This window comes from Syngnathus scovelli, chromosome 11, assembly GCF_024217435.2.
Source record: "Syngnathus scovelli strain Florida chromosome 11, RoL_Ssco_1.2, whole genome shotgun sequence".
In the NCBI taxonomy this organism is placed as follows: Eukaryota; Metazoa; Chordata; class Actinopteri; order Syngnathiformes; family Syngnathidae; genus Syngnathus; species Syngnathus scovelli.
Genome location: NC_090857.1, coordinates 8,301,300 through 8,326,340, shown reverse-complemented (window position 1 = coordinate 8,326,340; position 25,041 = coordinate 8,301,300). Strand labels below are relative to the sequence as shown.

Here is a 25,041-nt window from a genome sequence, read left to right as displayed (position 1 = left end):
CCATAAAAGAGAGTTTTGTAGATCTTCACGGTTATTGGATCTGGTCTGTGAGTAGAGGGCATGAACGAGAGTAGCCGGTTGCGAGAGAGAACTTCCATCGTGTTTGTGTAAGATTTGCTCCATTTTTCTTCCCTGGTGACCTTGACTGTTTAATGCCTCAAGGTGACTGTTTGGCAGAAGCTTTGTAAGTAGAAGCTCACCAAGAGGCCAGCCAAAGTCTCTCTCTCGCTCTTTTTGCCTCCTCAGATTTTCCCTCCCACTCGCTACCCACTTGCCTCCACAAGTACAAAGGCTGTTGCTATAGCGATGAAATGTGCTCTGTTTCACTTTTAGCCTCTCGCTTCTATTAGCATACGATCCGCCTCAATTCCATCTTCCTTTCCATCCCGCTCGTCAAGTCACTTTTGCTTTGTGCGTGTCATGTCGAGGCTCGTATGCATGCGCTCACGGCTACATCTCGTATGAAGGTGTTTATCATAAAGCTGTCGCCAGCACGTTCCACCATGTTATGTTTCACCCTCCATACAGCAGTTGTGTGTCTTTTACTTGTGCGCCAAGCTCAGCATTTATATCTATTGATCTGTGAAGCCACGCTAACCTCTGTTGCTTCTGGAGGAACTATCAACAGGCTCTGCGTTATTTGTTTCTGTAATGCAATTAGAGCGTATACATGTTCGAGTTGTACTACAAAACTATTACAAGGTGCTCAAGAAAAAGAAAAACCTCCAACACGGATAAACAAGCCCATTTTGGATGAGTGTAAGAAGTCATGCAAAAATCTGGATGAGATTTTTTTTTCTTCTGTTAAAAGTCACAAATTTTATGCTTTGAGATAAAAATATGTATTTGCTAATTAAAATGCGTACAGGTTGGCAGCTCTGTGTTAACATCTCTCCAGCAATCAATTCCAATTTGTATGCTTAGTTTGCATTGATCCTCCCTGCAGTGCTAAATTCTGCTGCTAAATTGAGGTGTCACGTTCAGGAATAGTGGCGGAATAAACGCATACGTGTAAAAATAGTACCAGGTGAAAAATGAACACATTTACCAAATTTCAACATGGGAGGTTTTGACCTCCCTTTGTACATGTGTTAAAAAAGCAAAGCGTGGAGAGTCTCTGTCACCAAAATGTCAATCAATCATTGGCAACATTTTGTGAAAATAAAATTCACAAAACCCTCTCCCTTGTTCCCTGGACGTTTCTAAATATGAATTTTATTCCAACATGCAAATAAGCTCTTCCTGGCTTACTTCCATATTCTATTCATTTTGCTGTGTTGCAGAGTCTTGCTGGGTACATTTATTTTGGCTGCTTTTTCTTCACTAGTCAGTAATTGCCTCCCAGGGACTCCAATACATTGAGTGTAAAAGTTTTCCATTTCTTAAATTTTGCATTGGTATGAGTTTTTATTTATGCCTATACTAGCGTTGGCACTCTCCGCCCTCACTTATTCTCTCACCCTGCCCGTGTACTCACTTGACCTCATCTGTCCATCTCCCCCTTCAAAATAGCCAAGTAGCTGATGTGTTGTTTGCTGAGTGTGTGAGTGTGTGTGTGCGTGTGTTTTTTCCCCTCCCCAGAATGAGTCCGTTTTATGAGCATATTATCTTCATTATGGCTTTGATGAGCTGGCTGTCACAATGGCTCACCATTATTAAAACGTTCTCATGGGATATTTTAGATGCAAGATTAGCATATGTCATTTTTCATCTGCCCTCTTAAACTGTATTTCCATTCTGAGATGTTTTTCTTCTTTTGGAACCTGCACATTCCCATTAGCGCTCCTTCCATCTTCCCCCCCTCTCTGCCGCTTATAAGCAAATCTCTAATCTGTAATTTAGCAGCTGGCTAGGAAACAGAGATTGCTAGAAATAAATCGTTATTGGAAAGAGCGGAAGCTGGAACGTCGGGCTTGTTGGGAACAGATGCAAGACCTTGATGTCTGCTGCAGTTTGACCCTTCTGATAACTTGTCGTATCGCAACCACTTGTAGCATCTCGTGTGAAAGCATTAGCATAAAAATACGTCATGAATGATTGCAACAACCTCATCTTCTCCCACTTGCTTCATCATGCCTCTTCCTTATTGACATGAACCCTTTGGAGATTGGTCACATGATTTCTTCTTTCCAAGTCAGAATCTCTCATGCCATCATTGCCATCAACGGGGGAATCGAAATCCATCACATATTGAGAAAAAAAAAAAGAAATTAAACCAATGTGACATGCAGAAGTGCTCTCAGAGCGACGATTAATGAGTTGTGACCAAGGTTATCTTGGATGTATTACTCGGGGTTCCGCCGCCTAAGGGCTTCAATTCATTCAGCATATCACGCCTCGACAAGCCTCACCTCAAACGTGTGCCCCATCAGCATCAAACGACACCCTGGTGCTGGTCTAGTGAAAGAAAACGCTGACACCCATCCACTAATGTTTTGGCGAGGTGATGACCACGAGCTGTTGGAAAGTTTCCATGCAGGTTGGAGAGCGAGGAGGCAGCAGATGCCGCTGTGCCAGTTGCGTATGGCTGAGTGGGCAAGGCAAAGTGCTGACAGGTTGAATGCTTGGAGGAGGAGGGGAACCAGAGGGACAGGGGAGAACGCAAGACAAGGGTCAGGAAGAACAGGCCGGGAACGGAAACAGGCGGCATTGAAGTGACAGGTCAGTGAACGTCTCATCTTCGATCCATCACACACTTCCTTAGAGCTTGGTGAACGTAGCCGCAAATGTCTGTCCGTCTATCCGCTGCAGACATGTCTGTTCAGTCGCATGTATATAATATAAACATTACCACGGAAATTCTTTCTGGACTTTTTCCATTAGCCTGACCTATAACCAACCAGTACAACTAAAAATTAAACTGTGATAATGTAGTGCCAACTCAGAACAGACCCAAAAGTTCAGATGTTCTCGCAAGCGTTTCTTGACTTTTTAAAAATAATTCATATTTTGCTTTGTAACAGAAGCTTAAAGTGCTAACACTGACTACAGTTTGAACCCGCCCCAGTTCCAGCAGAAGACAAAGAGCCCGAAAGCATGATGTTATCACCAGCATGCTTCAATGGAGGCAAGACGCTCAGTGTAAAAATGGATGTAGCATCATTTTCATGCCAGCGGAAGTCTAGTCGAGTGTGTTGGTGGCAAGCCAGTCTGGGCGTGCCAGGGCACAAAGCAGCCTCGCCCCCGACGGAGCAATAGACTGAATTTGGTAGAACAGCGTTTCTGGCTCGCCTCAGCAACATCTGTGTGTACAGAACTTAGACTAAATTTAAGACTCACTAAAACCAAGTCTAACTTGAGGCGCAGGTGGTCTAACATAATTTTGGAGTATTTAATCGAGTCATTTTTATTGTACAAATCAATTCCCGAATTCTAATATTTGTAAAGCAGGAGCCAGTAAACTTTCCGAGGTTGCACACACACCAGCAGGACAATTACAGTTCCCGGTCACCCCTGAACAGACGCTAAAGGTGCATGGTGGGTCTCAGCGGGTCATACGGACAAAGTCCATATTGAAGTGCCTTCCCGGGTGCACTAATGAGAGGGTGAAGCAAGCTGCCAACCTTTTTAGAATCCCTTTCAGTGAGGTGCTTTAGTCACATGTCTCTGGTTGCCCTTCTTGAAGCTGGCAAAAGGTAAATGTGAGCTCATTTATGATGCAGCGTTTTAATTGGCTAGGAGGCATTTAATCAGAGCGTCTTGTCTTTTGTGTCTCCTGCTTGTACCTTCCCCCTCTTGATCCATTTGGCTCCAGGCATTACTGGCCGTCAAATTTACCCACAATCCTCTCTGCCTGCCCTCTGTCCCTGGCTTAGCCTCTTTCAGACATCAGCCCAAGGTCATTTCGTGAGGCCACAATGGTCTTTCTCACCACCATCACGATGTTTGTTGTGTACAGAGCTGATTCTGGATTATTTATTAGCGATCTGAGTCCACTCCCCTCTCGTCGGACTCGCTCTCAAGTCTGCGGGATCAATCTCTCCTCCTACAGTCAAGTGCTTCCCAGTTTGAGCAGAAAGTGTCGCTGAGTCAGTGGCTGACACGGGGAGGCATTGTGACATTTTCATTTGCACTTTCTCTCTTTAATAGGATACTCCAGCTAGAAGTCCTTCGTTGCCGTGACTGTAATAAGGTCAGCTATGAGGGTGCGTAGACAGCACGCTGCTTTCAAGGGCATTCATAAATAATGCTGGGTATAAATAAGTGCCAAAGCATCCCCAATACAGAGATAGATGCCTTGACATAGGAGTGACTTATAAGTTTTTTCAAGATTTGAGCAATGCTGGAGTTTTATAGCCTTTTAAGTAATGAATATTTGAACACAAATGGTGGAGCAACCCATATAGACAGTCAATATAACAATACTAACAGGAATATATTGTTAATCCTCTGAATGAAAATCACTGAACATTTTGCCTAAATTGCGCAATGACCCCTTTTTTGTATGACCCATTTAGTTGCTATATGAGTTTACAATCTAGTTGTTAGCTTTTTTTTTTTTTTTTTGGAGTGTGATGCCCTTTTTTTTTTTATTGTTTTGAACTTCCTATTATTGTATTTTATCTTGACTGGTTTTGATGATTCATAGAGGTTGCTCAGCATCTTGAATTAAATAGTGTCTGACCTTTCATGTTCCTTTTTACCAAGCGGCTATGGCCCCTGGAGATGTATAGTGATGAAATCCGAGCAATCTGATTGCACGCTTAGTAAGTGCTTTTGCGCAATACCAGGGTTTGGTTGCCACATGAATGCTTTTCAGACTTCTTCTTTGACTTCCAGCATTTAGTCGTGATTCTGAGTTTCGACATTCATAATGCCACTGAAGCAAAACTGAGCAATATTATACTTAAATTTGTAATACAGCCTACATACTGGCTCTTTGATTGTGCCATACTGCGACTCCCGTAATGCTGGTAAATTCCAAACGTTTGCTGCACCATCGTTGTCTACTGTACATGTTGTGTACAGTGTAGCATGCATTTGAGCAATGTGCAGGCTGTGGTGTGATCTAATCTCAGCTTTGAGCGTGCTGCGAGGTTGAAGGCGGGCTGAGCCGCAGGGCTTGACTGTGGTCCAGGTTGACCAGAGGCTCCGCGGGGATCTCTGATGCTGACACAAACACATGAGCATACGATCCATACCAAAGCGGCATGGGCAAATCCGCAACCCCGCATACATTAGAACTTCAATGAATGCTTCGTCTCTACAGTGATTTGAAAACCTGACCAGGAACACCGCAGGGAGCAAAATGGCGTCATGCTTCAGCGCTTGCTATTTACTGTCATGAAAATGGAGATAACTTCCAAGTAAATCTTCAAATATCAGGAGGGGGAAAAAAAAAAAAAGAATTACCTTTGTGTATCAAAGGATCAAACAGCATGGGTATTTTTGGGGCTTTATCGTTCTGGACTTTAAAGAGCTATAAAGGAAGATGTTTGTCGACTGAGGAGAAACGAGAGATAGACGATTCCCCAGAGATGTTATAGTCCAGATGAATCAAAGGTTAGGCTGCTTCTTGCTCTGAAGCTTCGTGCGTGGCATGTCATGATGTTTCCTAATGCAGAAAATATGAAATGTAAAATATAGATCTAAATGCATATGATATCTATCTTTTAGCCATTGCGGCCTCCCCAAAAACCCAACAAATGTTTGCAATGTTGTTGTTTTTACATTCTATTGTACTTTATAGAAACGCATACTAATAATGTCGTTAAATATAATGTAAAGAATTAAGCAGCTTGTGCATTATAATTTATTGTGCTCGCTTTGGCCACCTGGAGGCAGTAAAAATCCGACATGCTGGACGATCGCAACCAAGCAGAGCAAGAGGAGGATAAAGAATATATGCCTATATGTATTGTTTCATATTGCTTGTCTACATGTGTTTCTCCACTGTTTGTATTCAAACATCCAAAGAGCCTCAAGAGATAATATACATTAGCTCACCTGCAGTGTTTTGCATTATTTGTTAGCATCAACAAGCGAAGTGGATTTTCCTAAGACGAAACAATGCGGTTGTTTTAAATGCACCTTGTGTAATACCATTCATTAGTTTGAGAGTAAACTTCATTTGCGAGTGGCATTAAACAGCTTGAAGCCTCTTATTTTTTTAATTGTTTTCTATCTACTCTATATAGAAATGTTGGAAGTATCCAATCAGAAAGTTAGAGCTTCAAAATGTCGATTCGCTCAAATAGTGACGTGCTAAACTCTATATGTGTTCATGTCAGTGCAAGTGTTGTCATTTGGTTTCTTCTAACGTATGTGTGTGTTGGGGAGGTGTATGTATGTGTGTGTGTATGTGTCTGAGTGGCACGAGCATACGGCATGTGGGTGTTTGGCACATGCTCCTAATTGCTGGCCAGCCATGTCACTGTTTTCACAAGAGATTCTGAACGGTAGCAAGCGCACATCTGTGTTTGCTGAAAAATGAAGAAAAATGAATAAATAACCCTGCCATGGTCCTGTTTGGTAAATTTGATGTGAAAGGTGGGCTCCAGAAAAAGCCTGGTGAGGTGTGACTGTGCACGCCTAACACCTTTTAGCTGAGAGCGTAAGAGATTTATGTCATACTGTGCGATCATACTTGGGCCAAACATGGAAATTAAGACCAGCAAGGAACCATATTTAGAAACATAAGCAGCTATGTCTTTGACGCCGACCTTGTATGCCTCCTTGCCTCAAACCCCATAATTAAACATTCCCGATAAGATTGAAAAGGGCGGCAAGCTGAAAGAATAGCTTGCAAATCCACCTTCCAGAAAATGATCAGAATAAAAATAAAACAAATTAGCAAAAAGAGAAAAAACTGCGTCAATTAGCAGAATGCGGCGCTGCAAGTGTGTGTAGAAATATCCGTGAAAATTCAAACCCTATGGGCTCCATTCCCATACCAGCGAGGAGCAGTCTAAAATACCCACAATGTGGGCGAGACTAAGTTTCGATATTTTTGCAGGCACACGCAGCTTGGTGCAATTAAAAATGGGCGTTTGCGCCGTTGTGGGCGTAAACACAGCGGACATGATTCACCGCCAAATCAAAATGGCTCCTTTCGTGCCCTTTGAAATCAACACACGAGAGGCACAGTCCTTCATATGGCCCAAGAAGAAACCAAAACATTTTTGTAACACAGATTAATGTTTGTGTTTGATTAAAAAAATAAATAACACTAGAGAAGGACACTGAGAAAAATCTTTTCACACTACTGTGACACCTAATAAAATGTGCAAGGTGCATCTACTGCATCAAACTCTCCTATTCACCACTGATCCAATTTTGCACACACCCATGCATATTTAATGACCGTATAATAATCACGCTGTGTTCATGATTGGCCGATGATAAAAAAAAAGCTCCATTCCAGCAGGCTTTTCTCCTCAAGATGTGTGGAGTAGTGCTCCGCTGACATCTGCTCATGGACGCCGCCCTATGCAGGTGTTCTCACCTTACATTTAACCCCATCCCCGTCCTCATCCCTTTCCTCACATTGACTTTATGTCTCCTGCCGGTCCTCTAACAAGTGTATGCATGTCAGCAGCAGGGAAGCGGACCTCGTATTTATGGCATGACCAAGGTCACCGTTTAAATAGACTGTGACCTTGCTCATAGCTCATTGTGACAAAGTGGAAGCTCACGACAGAGGAGGATGATGATTCCATTGGCACCCGCTATAGAGTGATGTGGAATCCGACATCCCTCTCCAAAAAAAAAATATGGCTTCCCTACATGTTGAAGTGCTCGGCATCCGTTTCCATCTCTTTTTGTGCGCGTGCGTGTGTATGTGTGAAAGGAAATGCGGGGGTGCACGTAATTGGGAAATCTGCTTGAATTGAGAGTGTTCACCCTTGAGGAATCTCAGGTCGTCCTTGTGAAAAGCGTCTCTGCCTCTCTCCCTGTCTCGTGCGCACACTCCTGTCCCTCATCCCTGTACTCCCGCATCCGTGACTCCTCCCCCTTCCAACAAACACCCTCCATCCTCCCTCCCTCCCTCCCTCCATCCTCCTGCAGATCAGCGTATCAGAGAGACTGCTTGAGAGCAGATGCGTTCGGCCGGTCCGTTTGTGGGATGCGGTGGAAAGTGCGCTGCGGCGCAGTGGAGTAGTGGAGTGCAGAGCGTGGAATTTAAACGCTGAGACAGCGAGGCGATACCTGTGTGCTGCCGCGGTGGAAGTTCCCCACCACCATCAACCATCTTCAAACCACCACCTCCTGCCTATGTAATATTTATGACAAAAGGGAAGCGAAATATTCTGCTCACGTTTTGGGGCTGTCCGCCGGCTGTCCTGGGGAGCACTGGAGTGGAACCCGGTCCAGAAGCGGAGACGGACCCCTGCAGTAGGATGTAAACCAAGTTCCCATTCTTCATACTGGTGAGTTGACTTCTTAGCTGCATAAATCCATGAAATATTGAAAAAAAAATAGAAGGAAAATACATGAAGGATTTTTTTTCTTCATATTTTCTCCACACATGCAAAAGGAATATGTTGAACAGTGTGTAACAAATCAAAAATGGGGACAATGGAATAATTAACCCAATAGTTTGTAGTAGAATAATCCTCAATGCAGACATGCACTTTGTAATCTGAAGTGTGTGAGTGCGTTATTTTGTGATGCTGGTGGTGGTTGTTGTTGACGGGCTCCATGCAGTCACATGGACGGGCCACGCTTAACGCGATACTCATTTTGGGGGCCGCATGCATCACTTCCCCAACTAATGTCTGCAACTGTATTGTCTCGCACAAATTGCTTTTAAATGGCGTTAATCACCCCGGACAATCATGCACCTTGGCATGCGCCATCTCCATGTTCCTCTACAGGTCTCCTAATTGGCACATTTGAATTAGAAACGTGACATGATTTGAAAAAGCATGCCACCAGTGTGTCACATATGTGCTGATGAGATTGGTGAAATTGGCTCATGTGTGCACGGTGACAGCAGCGTGGTGCAAAAGTAGCATCTCATCTCATTAGGATGACGCCGATGCTCAAGGTCCCAATTAGCCGTATGCATAGCAGGTGTCACGCCATCGCTGAGCGAATGAACTTTACATTCATTGCTTTTTGTTTGCATTTTCTCTATCGAGACGCCATCCTAAACCCATTTTTATTGTTTTTTGCTGAGTGGATTGGCTGCCGTGGGATGTAGTTAGCATGTGTGCATCACAGCCAGGAGATCTGGGTTTGAATCTCGGTGTGAACTTCACATGGTCTTGTGTAGGCTACTCTGCGTCCTTCCACATTTCAAAAATGTCACTCATCTATCAACATGTGATTGACTAGCGACCGTTCCAGGAGATACTTCTTGTCTCACTCAGTCAGCTGGGATACGCTCCAATTACCTGCAACTCTAATGAGAATAAATGGGATAGAAAATGGTTGGGGGGGAATTTGCAGCAGTGTAAAAGTACACTGATGTCTCTTTCGATTGCTTTGTCCGTCTCCTGGAGCTCAGTGAGGTAATTAAATAAAAACTATATTATAAACAGAACAATATTAAACACAATTTAATATCTATCAACAAGGTAATTTAAAATGGTCATCATTGTTTAGGCTGAAAGTTACCAATAGGTATAGAGGGAATGTTTATCATATTTGTTAAACTGGCTTTCGTGATTAGCCAATTGGTCATTATTTTGATTTGCAAGCAACCACCACGGCAGAGGTGAAACAACTTTTGACGTATGCCTGCTCTAGAATCTTGTGCCCCTGAGTGCACAAGAAATGGCCGACAGCTCATCAGTTACATTTTCGTCCTCTCACTGGTTGTTTCTTGTAAATAAAATGGAAAATTGGAAGCACAAGGTGGGGGGGGGCAGTGATGGCTGATGACAAGTTCATTTTACTCATTATTTTTAATCACATTAACCATTATAACAACTATGTCAAAAATGTTTTTTGAAAGTTGCCAACTCCCAATTAATGTAGGTGCCATTTTATTTGATTGTTATTTCAGTAATAACATGTTCATTTAATCATTCGCAATAATGCTAATGCTTCCCTCTAAATTTCTCTTTTTGGTTCATTAACATGCAACCTCAGCTCCTGAGATCGGTCAGCCCAAATTGAACTTTTTAGTAATCAGAATGATTCAAATATGCAATGATTGCAAATGTCAACTAAAGCCCATCTCTCCTGCGCTGTTTACTTCAGCTGCATGTTTGCATACTTTCTCACTCTGAAATGATTAGAAAGTATTTCCCATTTGCTCTCCGCTGATGTATTTGCATTGCATGTGGGTCATTGAGAGTTTGTGTTGTATGCATGTATTTATAGAGATGCTTTGATGCTGCTTATGAGGGAAATATTCCACCAGCAGTCACTCTGCAACCAGACGCCGCAGCGCCGCCGAAGCCGGCTGTCGTATTTACTTGCTCGCCGATGAACAAAGTGATATGATGTGTGTCCACTTGTGGGCCTTTTCTACCTTTCACGTATGCCGTTGCTGAGTGGATGGCCAGACTCTCGCTGAGCCGATTAAAGAGGTGTCCCTCGTGTGCAAGATTTATGTAAGCGCTGCTCCATTGTCATACAAAGGAGTCCTCAAAATGCTTTTTGCTTGCATTGGATTCAATTTAGATTTTACGTGACTAACAAAGGCAATTGCACAGTATTTGATCTAATTGGCTGGGATTTTAATTATTCAGATGAGGTGCAGTTTTTGGATAAGGTGTTTTTGCCTTAAATTGGAGGCTGCAAAAAATATTTATATACAGGATCAGAATTTTTGGTGCAAAACAAAGAAAACCCAAAAAAGCTCACCTAGCCTTTGTTTTTGCAATGTCAAATTAACAACGCTTTATCACCTGTTTAGTAAACAGCTCGGCTCGCTGAAGAGCGCCTGTGTGTGCAAATGAGAAGGTGAAAGACATCTTAGCGCGGTGGGACAAAAAAACAGGTGGATGGTTGTATAAAAAATAAAAAAACAGATACCCAATATATAGAAGAGGCAGAGCGATAAATCACAGCAGCACAGTGTTGTGAGCTGGCTGAAATTGACTATCAAGAGCTGGGAATGTATGCTTGTATGGACTACAGGGCATGTATGAACACTTTACGGACTGAGCATGAGCCATCTGCTGCACACAATGTGGCTTGCATGTGTATGTCAGAAATTCACCTAAGTGCTTTATTTGGACTTTTAACACTTTCTTAAGACATAAACTGATTGCAATGTTTCATCAAAGTACGACATACTTAAAAAAAAAAAAGTCATCCTACTTCTACTCTGAGTTAGCGTCAAAATGTTTTCATAAGACAATGACACTTGATTTTACCATAATCATATTTTTCTTCTTCCGAGCTGGTAGTGACAAGCTTATTTTCTAAAATCAGGAGTGATTTTCACCCTAACTGTGCATCTAAAAATGCTGCCATTACGTGACGGAACGATTTAGTAAGTACACAATTGCTGACTTTGTGTGTGCTGCTCATTGTTATTCCTTTTCCTTGCTTCAAACAATACTGTTGTTTGTCATCACGACCTTTCTTTTTCTAACACTGATAGGTCTTGGCCAAAGTCAGCTGTGATAAGCTGGAGCTAACCCGTGACACTAATGACGAACAATCTTGTATTGTCAGTCGTCTGCTCAACCCATTGCACTTGTGTTCCAAGGTTGTTGATACTTGAATCATGAAAACAAAATGGCTACGTTCTGAGGGAGGTGGGGTTGGAAGAGAAGCCATAAAATTTGAAGGACACTTCTGGCGTCTTTAAAAAATATTCACCACATTCTTTTTTGGTGGATAGTAATCTTATCTTTTCATTTATAAGATGAACCCGTGTTGTGTTTTCCCCGAGGTTCCACCTCCATCTGTCATGAAGGAACACCTGCAGGATGTGCTCACCTTTTGCCCAGCAATGTCCTGTCTGCAGTAGATAAATGGCAATAATTGAATGCTAATTGCTTTGTTGAGCGAAACAGCTTAATCATGTTAACCTACCTCATCACTTCCACTTCTTTGTTGTCACGTCTTTTCTTATCGTGACGGTTCCTACTTGTTCTTCTCCTCCTTCCTGCATATATTTAGTAGCGTTACATAAGATGGTACCTAAATATAACAGCACCAAAAATCAATTTTAGGTGCAGAAATAGCGAGTGCTTCTGCTATTGGATGTTGTTGGAGGGAAGTATGGACCACAACTATGAGGAGAAGCCTCGAAGAGTGAACATGTTGTAGCAAGTGTGAGAAAGAAAGTGGAAGCAGCCGCATTATACGAGAAGATAAGATTCTCCTAATCGTGCACTGAGAGACTGTGTCCGCTTTTGCCAAGTCGGCAATCGACAAAATGGCAAGTTTGGTTTTCTTGAAAGATGAAACTCTAATACTCTTCCTCAGACATAGACAAAACCAAATTCAAGGTGGGAGGCATTTTCCAAGTGTCCACTCCACAGCAGCAATCTAATTCCTTATAAACATAGTCTGCGCGCTTTGTTCTGCATATTGTATGAAAATGAAGAACCAATTTGGTGAGGGTGTGGATAACATAAGATATAGGAATTTCTACCATGTGACTCACAACGAAGGAGCCATCCACCCACTGGAAACATCACGGCACCCAAGTACATTTATAATCATCAATGAATCAGAAAGCCGTCTGCTATCTGATAAACAGATGGGTAAACTAATAAAAGTTTACTTTTCAAAATATTATCCACAAATAACAAGATAATAAATATAACTTGTACATCTCAAATGTTCTCTTTTCCTGCAAAAGCATAATTGATTTATTAAGCTTCGGCCTTCTGCTAGAAAGCAAAAAAAAAAAACATAGAAAGCCAACCGGAACTTCTGAAATGTATTTTGGGTTAATCAGAGGCACTTTAATGAGCACTGGCTCTCATTAACACATTTGGAAAAGATTGGTTGATTCTGAACACAATCACATTCCAATTATTATAAGAGGGTGTGCGCACTTGTGCAACCTCAATATTTCAGTCCTTTCATTTTACTTCCTCTCTTTTTAAAAATATAGCCTGACATCAACAGTGGTGAGTGAACCTTTTCATAGCTACAATAGCTAATAGAAGCGACATCCATAATGGAAATGTTCACATATAAGCCACCTGGCCGAGTGTGACTTGAAGGCCGCCGCCGTCGCACAAAAGCTTATTGAGGCCTTAGAAAAGAACAGCAAAGAGGCTTGTTATCACACAAATAGCTCGAGAGCCGCGCCAAAGTGACAGATGACCTCGCGCAAAGACTTCTCTATTTAGTCACAACAACACAGTGCAACAGTTGCATTGTGCATTCCCACTGCGTATGCATGTAAAATGGCGCTGTAATGAAACACTCAAGTGAGCAGAAGGTATGTAGGCGTCCTTGCCAGCACGCTACACGTATAATACACGCTCCCCCTTGATCATGATCTTATTGTCTAAGTGTCATCATCATCATGGCCGTCATTGACTGTGGGATGCGAGCGCTGACTGTGATTTTGGCATCTTTGCCACTTTATCTTGATTTCCTCCAGTTTTAAAGAAGTGTGATTGCGCGGCGGCTTTGATTAGAGCTTATTGATGGGCGGCACATGTAATGGCAAAATTGCAGGCTGGGGACGTCATCGCCGTATATAATGTGCCGAGCTGCGCCGCGAATGAATGGCGGGGCTAAATGAAATCCATCGAACAAGCTGTCAAGTGGTAATGATGTCTTGCACCCTGCGGACCGGCTGCCTAGGGACTGAAATCTTTTCTTTACGTACAGCTCACCGTATGGATTATCGGATGTGATAATTAACTGGACTTCTATTGCTTCTTTATTGATGTTCTGGTAAATCAGTTTCAGAATATAACGTGTCAGGACGTCCTTGTTTTTCTTCGGCCAAAATGGCATGCGTTGATATTTTTTGCTATATTGTGTAAAATGTAAAAGTTACATTGGTTGTGTTCAATACAGTAATTGGTTTAGTGAAGAAAACTTTGGGCCACTTGCTGAGCTGAATGTGGATGAATTTACTGTGACTACATTATGCAGCCATCCATAAAGTTTCATTGCTCCAAATTGGTTCATGGAAACTCCATTTGCTCAGCACAGCGTGCCATAGGGGATGAAATATTAAATTTCTTTTGTAGTCGACTATAACGTGATGAAAGTCGGGAGTTATTAGTTCTTCTTGTCACACAGTTGTTGCCCACACGTTATTGGTATAACATTTTGACAACAAAGATGAAGTTTCGCTTGCCTCTTTTAGCCAAAGCTAGCAAGGCTAAACGCTATTCTCATCCACCACTAGCTTCTTTTTGTACTTTCCGATTCACACCAATGTATAAAAACTGTCACTATATTGGCCAGACATTTCAGAAGCTTTAATTCTTGAAGTAGCAAAGTCAACTCATTGTTGAACCACTATAGGTCATGTTTTGTTTCTGCTCAAGCTTGCATGCAAATGGTGATTGTAGAATTTAAAGGTTAGGGTAACTCATTCGCGTTCAAGGACTTCCTCTTTGAGATTTGAATATTCAGGCTCTTTCTGTTGTCACGGATGAGCAAAAAAAAAACACTTGTATCTGGCCCTTAGTCATAACATTATGTGAGCGAGGTCGCTGGCAACTTTCCCGACTGAATAGTAAGAAAACATGATGGCGTGCAACAAGCAGAAACGCAGACATGTGTAAGTCGAAGAGGGATGGAATGAGGGGCGAGGTGACCCGACTGGGACATTTCCAAAAGGAGATGGATGGAGGTGGCGAGCAGGGAGCAAACATCCCCCGCCAGCGATCACACCACGCCGCATCCATCTGCGCAACCCCCCACGACCCTTCATCCATCATCCATTCTTTGCACCTCACCTCCAATTTTTATCTAAACTTCCGTTAGCTACTCCTCCCAAGTCATTCGGCCGTTTCGTATGTCGTGCACTTCGTACAGCCATCCGTCACATGCTTCATCCGCAGTGAGCGTGCTGGCGGGGAGCATGTGCAAGGAGCTGTGTGGGTGTCTGTGGGTGTGCCGTGTGGGCGGCGGTGAGAAACTGCTTTGCACGAGTACAATTTGAAATTTTGACACTGGGAGCATGCTGTTGCTGTTACATAGTGTAAACATTGTTTTATGAACCATTTCAATAAGTTATATTGCAGGAAAATGGCACATTTGTTTTTATTCTAATATGACCAAAAAGACAACCAGAGGCAACTTTAATTTTTGGGAACAGGAGGGGCAGTGCCCTACCATATCCAACAGAGGGTGCTGTTTTTCTTTTAAATGTGTACTGGAAGGTCATCGGTCTTGTTGTACAACATTTTGAGATTATAAACATTAATAATTTGTGAAGTGGTGTAGGGATATGTCATTGAGAAGGCAAGAATAGTTCTGCTCTACTTACTATTTTTGATTTGGATCGTTTTCCAATCATGGCTGAGAGGTTTTTACGAGACTTTACATCTGCTACCATGGAAACGGAACCAACAGTGAATTGATTCACTTATGGAATTAATGAGTCTAACTTGTCCCATAATCCCCATTCAATGTTATTTTTCTTGTAATGTGAGCCATCTTGACACTTTCTGTTCCTGTGAACACTTTATCCAGGGGCACAATGTCATCAGCCCCATGTGTCATGCAAACAGTAGACTGGGTCTTTTCAGCATGTGGGAATGTTTTGTATTGATCTATGAAGCAATTATGATGGAGCCAACATCCTTGCCAGCGGCTATGGATGCAATATATTACTTCAATGCCTCAGTCTTTCTTGTTACTTTTCTTTTTTTTTTTTTATTCTACCAGGCTTCAAGTTACCACACAAAAATCTGAAATGAACAGAATCAATTGTTTTGTGCATTGCTGCATTTACTGGCACAGTGCATTGGTTCTTTTCTTATTGACGATGGTTTTTGATGGTCTAAAAAAAAAAGTTAGTATTTAAGACAGTGTTGCCCGAGTCTTGCACGCTGTAAGAAATTGAGCCACAGCATTGTAGCTATAGCAATCGTGGCGTTGAGGGCCTGCCACAGATGTTCCTGGCCACCTGCTGGTTACGTGCCGTTTGCGCTTCGAGAAAACTCGAGTGAGATAATGAAAGCACCGATCAATTGTTTCACTGCAGACATCGGGAATCCGTAAGACAAGGTGCTGTATGCGCTATCATCCTGTTGGCTTCCGTTCCTTCCTTTGTTAGCGCTTCCCTTTCCCATCTTACCGAAATGTCAACTTCTGGTGTCGCCCAGAATCAAAGCATTCTCCTCGCCTCCCCATTTGTGTTGACATTTCACAGTGTAACAATGAAAAAAATCCATAATAGAAGAAGCAGATGACAAGTTTCTCGAGCCTCAGTAAACCGTTTTACACAGTGACAATGCCTTCCATCTTGGTGAGTGTGTAGTCGGTTGGCACGCTGAGGCTGTGACAATTATCCCCATCACTAGGCGGAACCGGGATTTTATATTGAATACCGAGTGTTTGGCGAGAGGTGAGTATGCACTTCGTTCAAAATAATAGGAGCAGTGGCTTGACACCCCGGCACGCAGGCAGCATGAAGGACAGGGTGCCTTCAAAAGTTTGTCAGTTTACTAGACTGAAAGTGCACTTTAAAACCCCGAGTCGACAATTTCTATTATCGAGTACACAACAATAAAACATCCATCTATTTTCAATATCACTTGAGCTGTTTATGGTAAATCTCAGGCCACCAGGAAAAAAAAATGATCGCGATTTTATTATCAGCCGCTCGTTGATTGCTTTGATGAATCTGTTTTAATTTCGACCTTTCATCACACTTCGTACTCCTACGCTTCTGATTGGATAATTAAGTCCTCAGCAGGCATCAACAGAGCCTACTGAGGACCTTTTAACTTCAGTCTAAATAGAAACATCTAACACGCAGGCTCGGGGTCCCCTAGGACCAAGACTGAGAAGCACTTTGAAGAATTGCACGTATGCACATGGAGCCTCTATTCATTTAACCTAACGTTTCAGTGCAGTCATGTATCCAAGTACATATGTTGAATTTAGATGCACTTACAAGCCCTTCAAAAGAAAGAGGCTCTTTTATAGCATCTTCTGATAATGCCCAAATATTTACTATATTTCTACGCTTGCCTCGATTTCCCACGGCAGACATCGTGTAGCTCTTCTACTTCACTCCATTTTGTTTTTGTTCCCATCTGCCGTTGTCAACATGCATGGTTCCTTACTTTGTTCTCTGTGCCAAGAACAAAAACTGCTACATGTTGTGCAAAAGCAATTTAGTCCCTGGCAAGAAACAAGTCTCAGTCCAAAACAAGTAAACACGATATGGATATGATTTGCTCGTGTCCGTACAGCACATGCGGCTTGGAGGTTTGCATGATGACAGCATGAGGTACAGTCAGGCCTTGACAACCATCAACATGCTGACACCAATAATCATCCTGCCAGCAGGGCCCAGGAAGTTACACATATTAGTGGTACACAGGATCAGTCGACAGATTGGATGTAACAAGGTAATCAAATTAAGAGCCTTCTTCTCTTTCCGGGGGATTTCAAAATGTTCGTCGACATGTATTCTTTCAAAGCAGTCTCATTCTCATTCGGACGTGCCGTCTCGTACCGTATAATCTCCGTACAAGTGTTTCTCAAAGTGTGGTATTTGGCTCCCTCTGGTGGCACATGAAAGAATCTCTGAATTAAATGTGCAAATGGAGCATACGTAGTTATCAGACAGTCTATTTTTAGTACTATTTGTTTACAAACGTTTATGTGTACATTCACCTGACTATACTGAACGCAGCGTGAATTTATGTTGGTACGACGCTAGTATACTGGAATGTCATTGGCTGGCTCACATGTCAATCATTTCACATAGGAGTTGAAATAAAATAAGTTGACCTCTCTGGGAATTTCATTCCCAATGTTGATCACAGTATAAATGAGACAGACTTTGTACTGTATTTTCGACATCGGCAGGTTAGATCGTCATCTACCTCCAATGAGGGCTTTGACATTTCCCCTCAAAGGCAGACATTTTCTTTTGTCTGTGTCCCTTTGAGTCTCGTCCCAGCTCATCACACACGATGTCCATTATCACAAAACTGGCATTGTCATTGTTGCACTTAGTCAGAGAATGGCATCAATTACACTTGGTGAAAGCTTCTTCGCCTGCTCATTTCAACAGTTCTCCATTAACCCCTTGTTAAGTGATAATGGCATCTAATGAGGAACTGATGGCGGCCTGACAACTGCAGAAACACGGTGCAAAATCTTCTTTTGTAAGAACATCGTGTCGTTTTTACCAAACAGCATTTGGGATTAATTAACACTTTTGCTGCCTCTTTAAAGATCTGTGGCTTCTCAGTGATTTTTGAGCCCAGTCATTTTCTCTGGCGTGATGTGGTAGTGCACTCCTCATCTCAAACTTCTCATCTTCTCCTCTCGCAACAAACGATATTGTGACCTCTGTCACTCTAAATTAACAACGATCACAAGTGTTGGTAGGTACCACTTCAAATGCGATCACAGGTGTCTGTGAGAGGACGATAGGGAGTGTGTTTGCACGCGCTCTTGCCCGAGCTCGTCAGATCGATGATGCTTCAAATCAATGCTCCAGCAACACGGCGAACCCCGTGGAACCCATTAGTGGATTAAGATGAACCACTGTTCCATTCGGGACAAACTTCTGCTTCGCTCTTGACAAATGGGAGAGGAAGGTGTGAAATAAAACAAAGCGAAAAGGGCGCACAAGAGGGTGAGAACAGCAATTACGCCAGAGAAAAGGTCAACAGTGGGGCACGGCTCAACAAGGCACCATCTTTACACCGAGGAACGTCAAATGTGGTCCAGCTTTCAAATTGGAGTGAGCTCAAGTTCATGCATTCACTTTGTAATTCATTCATTCTCGTTAAAAGGCTTCACTGTAGTTTAGAGACTGTATTAAAGGATTTTATAAAGCTGGATGTCCCTTTATGACAGTTGGCCTTTCCTACTGTATTATCTTCACAAGAGCATGCAGACAGGCATGAATACTGTCACCTTTATGCAAAACAGTCTGTCTCTTCCAGTTGAAGCAAAGTGGGAGCAGAGCAAGATGGGGTGTGAGGGAGGGGTGAAGAGCTGCTCTTTTTCTGATAGGCTTGTTTATGTGCCACTGTCTGTGGATCATTGATCCATTCGTCTTCATTACGTCCCCCTGTGAGAACTATTAACTGCTGCCAACCTCAGTCGGGTGTCTGGGACGTTGACATTCAGCACACAGTCTCACGCCGATCCCGCTACCTTTACTAAGGAAGGTTGAAGCTGACAGTTTTATTCTGCTCGTTGTATTTTAAATGATCATTTTACGGCGTATTGGCATACCCGCCCGCCGTTTGAATCAGCTTTCATTCTCATCAAGCTGTGTGCAATTTGCAAGGAAAAGATACCCGCTCGTGGGCTAGCTAGCGTTCCTGTGGGTTTGCGGACCACACGCACACTTTCTGACCCATTTAATATACATTGCATAATCATGCATCCGCCTACTCAGCTTGAACAGAATGTTATATTATATTCAGCGCACAATTGGAAGTACATATTTCTGGAAGAGATTTCAAACTTGTGTGTCTTTTGTAAATCTATTAGCTGTTCAATGATCCCCTGCTAATGCGCACAAATCAAGACTCTGCGGAATGTTTCCCAACCTTTAGTGAGCCAACGCTCATCGTTTGCATAAGACAAATTTCACGGCACATTATGATGATGTCGCCCCGATTTACTCACAAATGTATTTAGGATCTGGCAACAGAAGTTGGACTTGAATTAAAAAAAAAACGGCATGATCTAACACCTCTTCTGTTTGTCCTCCCCGTTTGTTTTGTTCGCAGAAGACCACCCTGACACCCCATCTTCATCGATGACGATGAATTGGCGTGGTAGCAGCTGTTGCTATGTGTAAAGGAGTGCCGCGGCACCAATGGAGACCGAAGGCTATCGTGACCTCCCGGAGACCAGCGATGGTCAGGGGGTAGGCCTCCTGGATGGACGGGGCGGGGGTGGAGTGGAGGAGGACTGGAGCGCCCCATATCCGCTTGGCTTCCAGGTGTCTTTGACCACAGTGCTGATACTGGAGCTGGTCCTGGGCTTCAGCAGCAACTTGACTGTACTCGTGCTTTACTGCGCCCAGTCCAACCTGGTGGATTCAGTCAGCAACTTGGTCACCGTCAACCTCCACGTTCTGGACATCCTGGTGTGTGTGTTGTGTGTGCCGCTGACGGTGGCCGTCATCCTGCTGCCGGCCAACGGAAGCGGCGTGGGCAGCTTAGCTACGTTGTGCTGCTTCCACGAAGCCTGCGTCACGTTCACCAGTGTGGCCACAGCCGTTAATGTGCTGGTGATCAGTTTGGACCGCTACGACATCTCCGTGCGTCCAGCCAGTCGGCTCCTGAACCCTCGCCGTGCCGGACTGCTCCTGGCGGCCGTGTGGTTCGTCTCTCTGGCCGTCTTCTTCCTGCCTTTCCTTGAGGGTGACTTCTTCTCTTCTCAGGACAGTGAGGATGAGGAGGAAGGGGGCCCGAACAATGACTTTGAGTCCATTACAGGACCGACGACACTTTTTTCTTCCCTTGCACCTTCGGTTTTACCCTCAACATACCCGTCCTCGCCCTCCCACCACCTTTCTCCGATATGGCAGAACAGAACACTGCTGTGCATCGGGGGGCAAGGCTACTACACGGGAATGGCCATGTATTACCACTTGTTGCTCCAAGTGCCCTGCTTCTTCATCGCCGTGGTGGTCATGCTGTTCACCTACTCCCGCATCCTCCAGGCGCTCAACATCCGAATAGGTTCCCACATGATGAGGAGTAACCGTACAAAGGACTCGACCTGCAGGATACGCTGCAGGAGGACCAAGAAAAAGGACCTCACCTTGCCAACAGAGGTAGTGTCCTCCAATCAGAACCAGAATCTCTCTCATCCTCCCCTTATTCCGTCTCCCACCCCGACGCCCACGTCCCCGCCACCGCTCTCCTCCATGCCCCAGGGGATATCTGACAGCGGCGCAACGGTCACGACCGTCAGTACGGCTGCCACCACTCCCGTCGCCACCACACCTGCCACCCCTGCTTCTCCGACTCCTGCTTCAGGATCCATGCAGACCCACGCCACCTCCCCACTCCCGGCTTCCTCCATGGGTGTCCAAGCTTCGGTTTCTGCGATCATTGCTTTGAGACGGGCCGTTCGTAGACACAGGGACCGTCGGGAGCGCCAACGTCGTGTCCTTAAAATGTCCCTCATCATCATATCCACCTTCTTGGGATGCTGGGCTCCGCTGTCCGCAGTCAACATTCTGATCCTGTGTATGGGCCCCAGCGACGGTTTAGTACGGATCCGTCTTTGCTTCTTGGCGATGGCTTATGGAACAACCATTTTCCATCCTCTGCTCTACGCTTTCACAAGGCAGAAGCTTCGCCGGGCCCTGAAAACACGAGTCAAGAAAAGGGTGGTGTCCCTTCTTCAGGTGGACCCAGCTCCCATCGGTGGGACGGTTATTCATAACTCCTGGGTGGAGGGGGGTGGCCAGAGGAAGAGTCGCAAGCCCCGAGTGGAGGCCAGCGACGGCACTGATCGATGCCTCACCGAGGCGGTGAGGGAATGAGGCTGGTTGTCCGACGCGTGTGTTTGGAATGCCATTTTCTGTTGATGAATGGTGTGTGTATATCCTTGCATGTGTGTGAGAAGCCATTCGTTTACAAAGGACAGATCCCAAGACCTCTGGCAGATGAAGAGCCCAGAGTCATGGGGTCCAAACAAGAGCCACCTTTCTGCACTCCCAATGTAAGCTAGTTGAGCGCGTTGAACTGTCTCCCTGGCAGCATAGGAACTCAAGGGAACAAATAATGGTGATACCACACCTGAAAATGTCCCACAATAGAGCAGAAGTTTTGGATGATTATTTAAAAACTGCTTTTCCAAGCATGTGCACAGACAGAATCACAACACATACACTGCACACTGATCTGCGCTTAGTCATTAAAAAAAAAAAAAAAAAAGCACACAAACATCTAGATCTATCTGCACATGAATTCTCAGTGAGAACAAATTTTGAAGTCAATCTTTTTTCTTTCCTCCCTCTTCTTTTCAAGCCTTAATTGGGTTCATGAAATATGCGTGTGGTGCTGAATGTCTTGTTTACAGAGGTAAGGGTGAGGCTTCACAAATGAGTGAAACGTTATGGTCAGTAAATGCAAAGAAGTTTACAATGTGAAATTACCAGCAAACTGGTACAAATAAAAAAAAATGTAAAAAATAAAGAGAAGATATTTAATTTGATTTACATTAGAGCAGAACAGAATTCATTTCAAAGGCATGACTTTTATTTTTTTTAAACAATTTTGAAAGCCGCATAGGAGATACGGTGGTCCCGGTGTTGTGTTTACGTGCGTGTACTGAAATGAGCTAAGCATTGACCCTCTTAAGATGTGAACAAAAAGAATGTGAACACACAACTGTTGGTTTTCTATTCACCATACAGCTAACGGCGTTGACTTTAACTATGTGGCGAGCTAATTATGTTTTAACTCTGTGTATATGACGGGCCACTGTATCACTTCAGCTTTTCAATGGATCTCAAAGGGCAATATTTTGTGAACCGTCCATTTGAAATATCTCTGTAGTCACAGCAGGTCATTTACTAGTTCCTGAACTGCTGACATAAGGGAAAATCATTTACTGTTCCATTTGAAACTCTCAATTTGGACTGAACTTTGAGGCAGATGGGCCTTTGCCATCTCCAGCACTGAGTCCTTGACTATTTACACTGTACCTGTGTTTCTCTATTTCCTCAGGGCTCAACATTTACGAACGTGCTGGACATGAAATAATAGAACCAGCCCTCAATTCCCTATTCTATTGTGTGTGTTGCTGTAAGTAAAGATTTATGTCACTTCTTAGGTAGAGAACACATCAAAGTTTATATAAACTCCTCAAGGCTTGGAAACCACCTCAGGTTTTGGGCTATCTTCTCCATTATACTCTCACACCTTTTACACTAATGGTAAACCAAACAAAAGTCACTTGTGTGTTCATGTACATTTTTCAGGGATGTAAATATTGAAGTGTCAGATTTGGGTTTTAGTAAGAGATTTTTTTTTTTTTTTCCTTCCCAACTCCTTTTTTTTTTTTTTTTGGTTAAAATCATCTGCCGGACAGAAAGAGAGCCATTGTGATGAAATCAGCTACTGTAAAGAGATACATGTAATCGTATTTGTGTTAATACTGTATGTGTGTAAACAGTATTGTATATTTATGACCCCGTGTATAGAGAAATGTTAGTATTGTATAAAAATTTATATTACTGTGTTATTGTATAGAACAGAATCTGTATTAAAATGTAATCTATGAGTTGATCCATTTCGGCTTTTTGTATTTGAATGAATTGTCGACAATTAATCTCTTTTTGTGGTATCAAATCTGCAAGATTTGACTCAATCCATTCCAGGACACCGGTTAACAATCAGTTGACAAACAATGTCAATGTTTAAGATAAATGAAATGTTATATGTTTTTTAACCAGAGGTTTTGTTGCTGTACATTTTCTTGGGAAATCAGCAGGGGGTCACTTGGATTCATCCTGGTGGGGGTGACTGCGATCCTTCCATTTTCCCCAGGACCTTAGCTGTCCTTCCCTGTCAGTGTCTTTGCTCTCCGCATGTATTTGATCCCTAAATTTAGAATCTGTGTCCCAGATACTTGTGGTATTTAGTGATGATTGTCATGAACCTTCACTCGTCATTGAGCTTGTACAGTTCAAATGCACTTCTTTGTGCTGACTTTTTTTATCCCCCTTCCGCTGTACCAAAGCAAATCTCTCCGTGAGTCTGTTCACTGATTTGCCAGGATCATACCATCCATGCCCTTCTTCTCATCCCCAATTTCCTCTCGTGCTTCTCCTCCTGCTTCCCCGGTGCACCGTTCAGCATCTCTCTCATCTCTTAATCTACATTTGGGCCTTTCAAAACAAAGTGGGGAACAGCTGCAGTGTCTTGGAAGGGAGGAAGGAAGGAAAGTCACCTTGAAGGATGAGAGAGGAACCCAAAAAAAACATGAGCGAGCGAGAGAGTGGAGAGAGAGAGAGGGAGGTGGGTGGGGAGAGAGAGAGAGGGAGGTGGGGGGGGGGGGCTGCCGTGCGAGCTGGCATCAGAACATTACATGACTAATAAAGGGAGAGACAAGCGCTGCATCACTGCAGATTAGCACAGTTTGCCATTGCACTCACTCCACTGTATTTAGTCTTACTGTAGCTGTTCAATTCTACAAGCGAATGACTCACAATAATGATTAAATTCCAAGTCCCCTGATCCCTACTGAATTCATATTTAGCTTATGCCACATAGCAATTGTTTTTTTTTTAATTAATATAGACTGCTGAAAAAAAAGGGATAGTACATCTCTACCATATTGCTGTTTATTGGGGGTTTCACTGTATCGCTAATTTTAAAACCGTATATTGTGGATTTTGCAGTAAGCATTTTCTACTTCTACATTTTTATGGTATTGCAGACGAAGGATAGACACAACTGCCAGTACACGTTATAGAACAAACGAGCAAATGACATGCAATAAGCACATTCCTACACTAGCTGCAGGCCACAACTGCCACCCAGAGGTCCCCACATGCCCCGGGGGTCCTTCAGACTTTTTGTCCATCCAGCAATGATACATTCATACAATTTAATTTAGATAGGTGAAACTGGTCATTCTGAGTCGTTGCATCAAGGACGCCCTAAAATACATACATTTTCACAAAGATAACACGCTTGCAATAATGGGGGAGTTTTCAGCAATGCTGAGACCCCTCAGTAGGCAATTCGGATGAAAGATAGTAATTTCCTTATGCATTTTCAGGACCTCTGAATAAGATGGGACCGGTTGACAAAAAGTCGTCATTGCAGTTGTATATTTGTGATAAGATTATCCTAAGACCTTGTTTATCTACATAAGAGGGTCGATGTAACATCACAGCACTCTCCTGTGCAGCACTGCAGCCAACATTAGATGTGATTACATTGCTTGTACAGCAGCGTTATGGTCGCGTGTGCAGCTCTAGCGTCTCCTGGTGTTCAAACATTAAAACAACATCACCTGACCTAGAAACTC

General features: G+C 43.3%; 1 protein-coding gene across 1 annotated transcript; it reads left to right on the top strand.

Moving 5' to 3' along the window:
- Window positions 1-7,647: 7,647 nt before the first annotated feature.
- Window positions 7,648-23,291, top strand: LOC125977737 (G-protein coupled receptor 22). The gene is made up of 2 exons (XM_049734611.2): window positions 7,648-8,369; window positions 19,770-23,291. The coding sequence occupies exon 2, from the start codon at window positions 19,859-19,861 to the stop codon at window positions 21,539-21,541; it is 1,683 nt and encodes a 560-aa protein (XP_049590568.1). The 5' UTR covers window positions 7,648-8,369; window positions 19,770-19,858; the 3' UTR covers window positions 21,542-23,291.
- The last annotated feature ends 1,750 nt before the right edge of the window (window positions 23,292-25,041 follow it).

What these genes read in the sequence shown, in the direction of transcription:
- LOC125977737 (XM_049734611.2), top strand. Translation starts at nt 19,859, where the DNA reads ATGGAGACCGAAGGCTATCGTGACCTCCCGGAGACCAGCGATGGTCAG.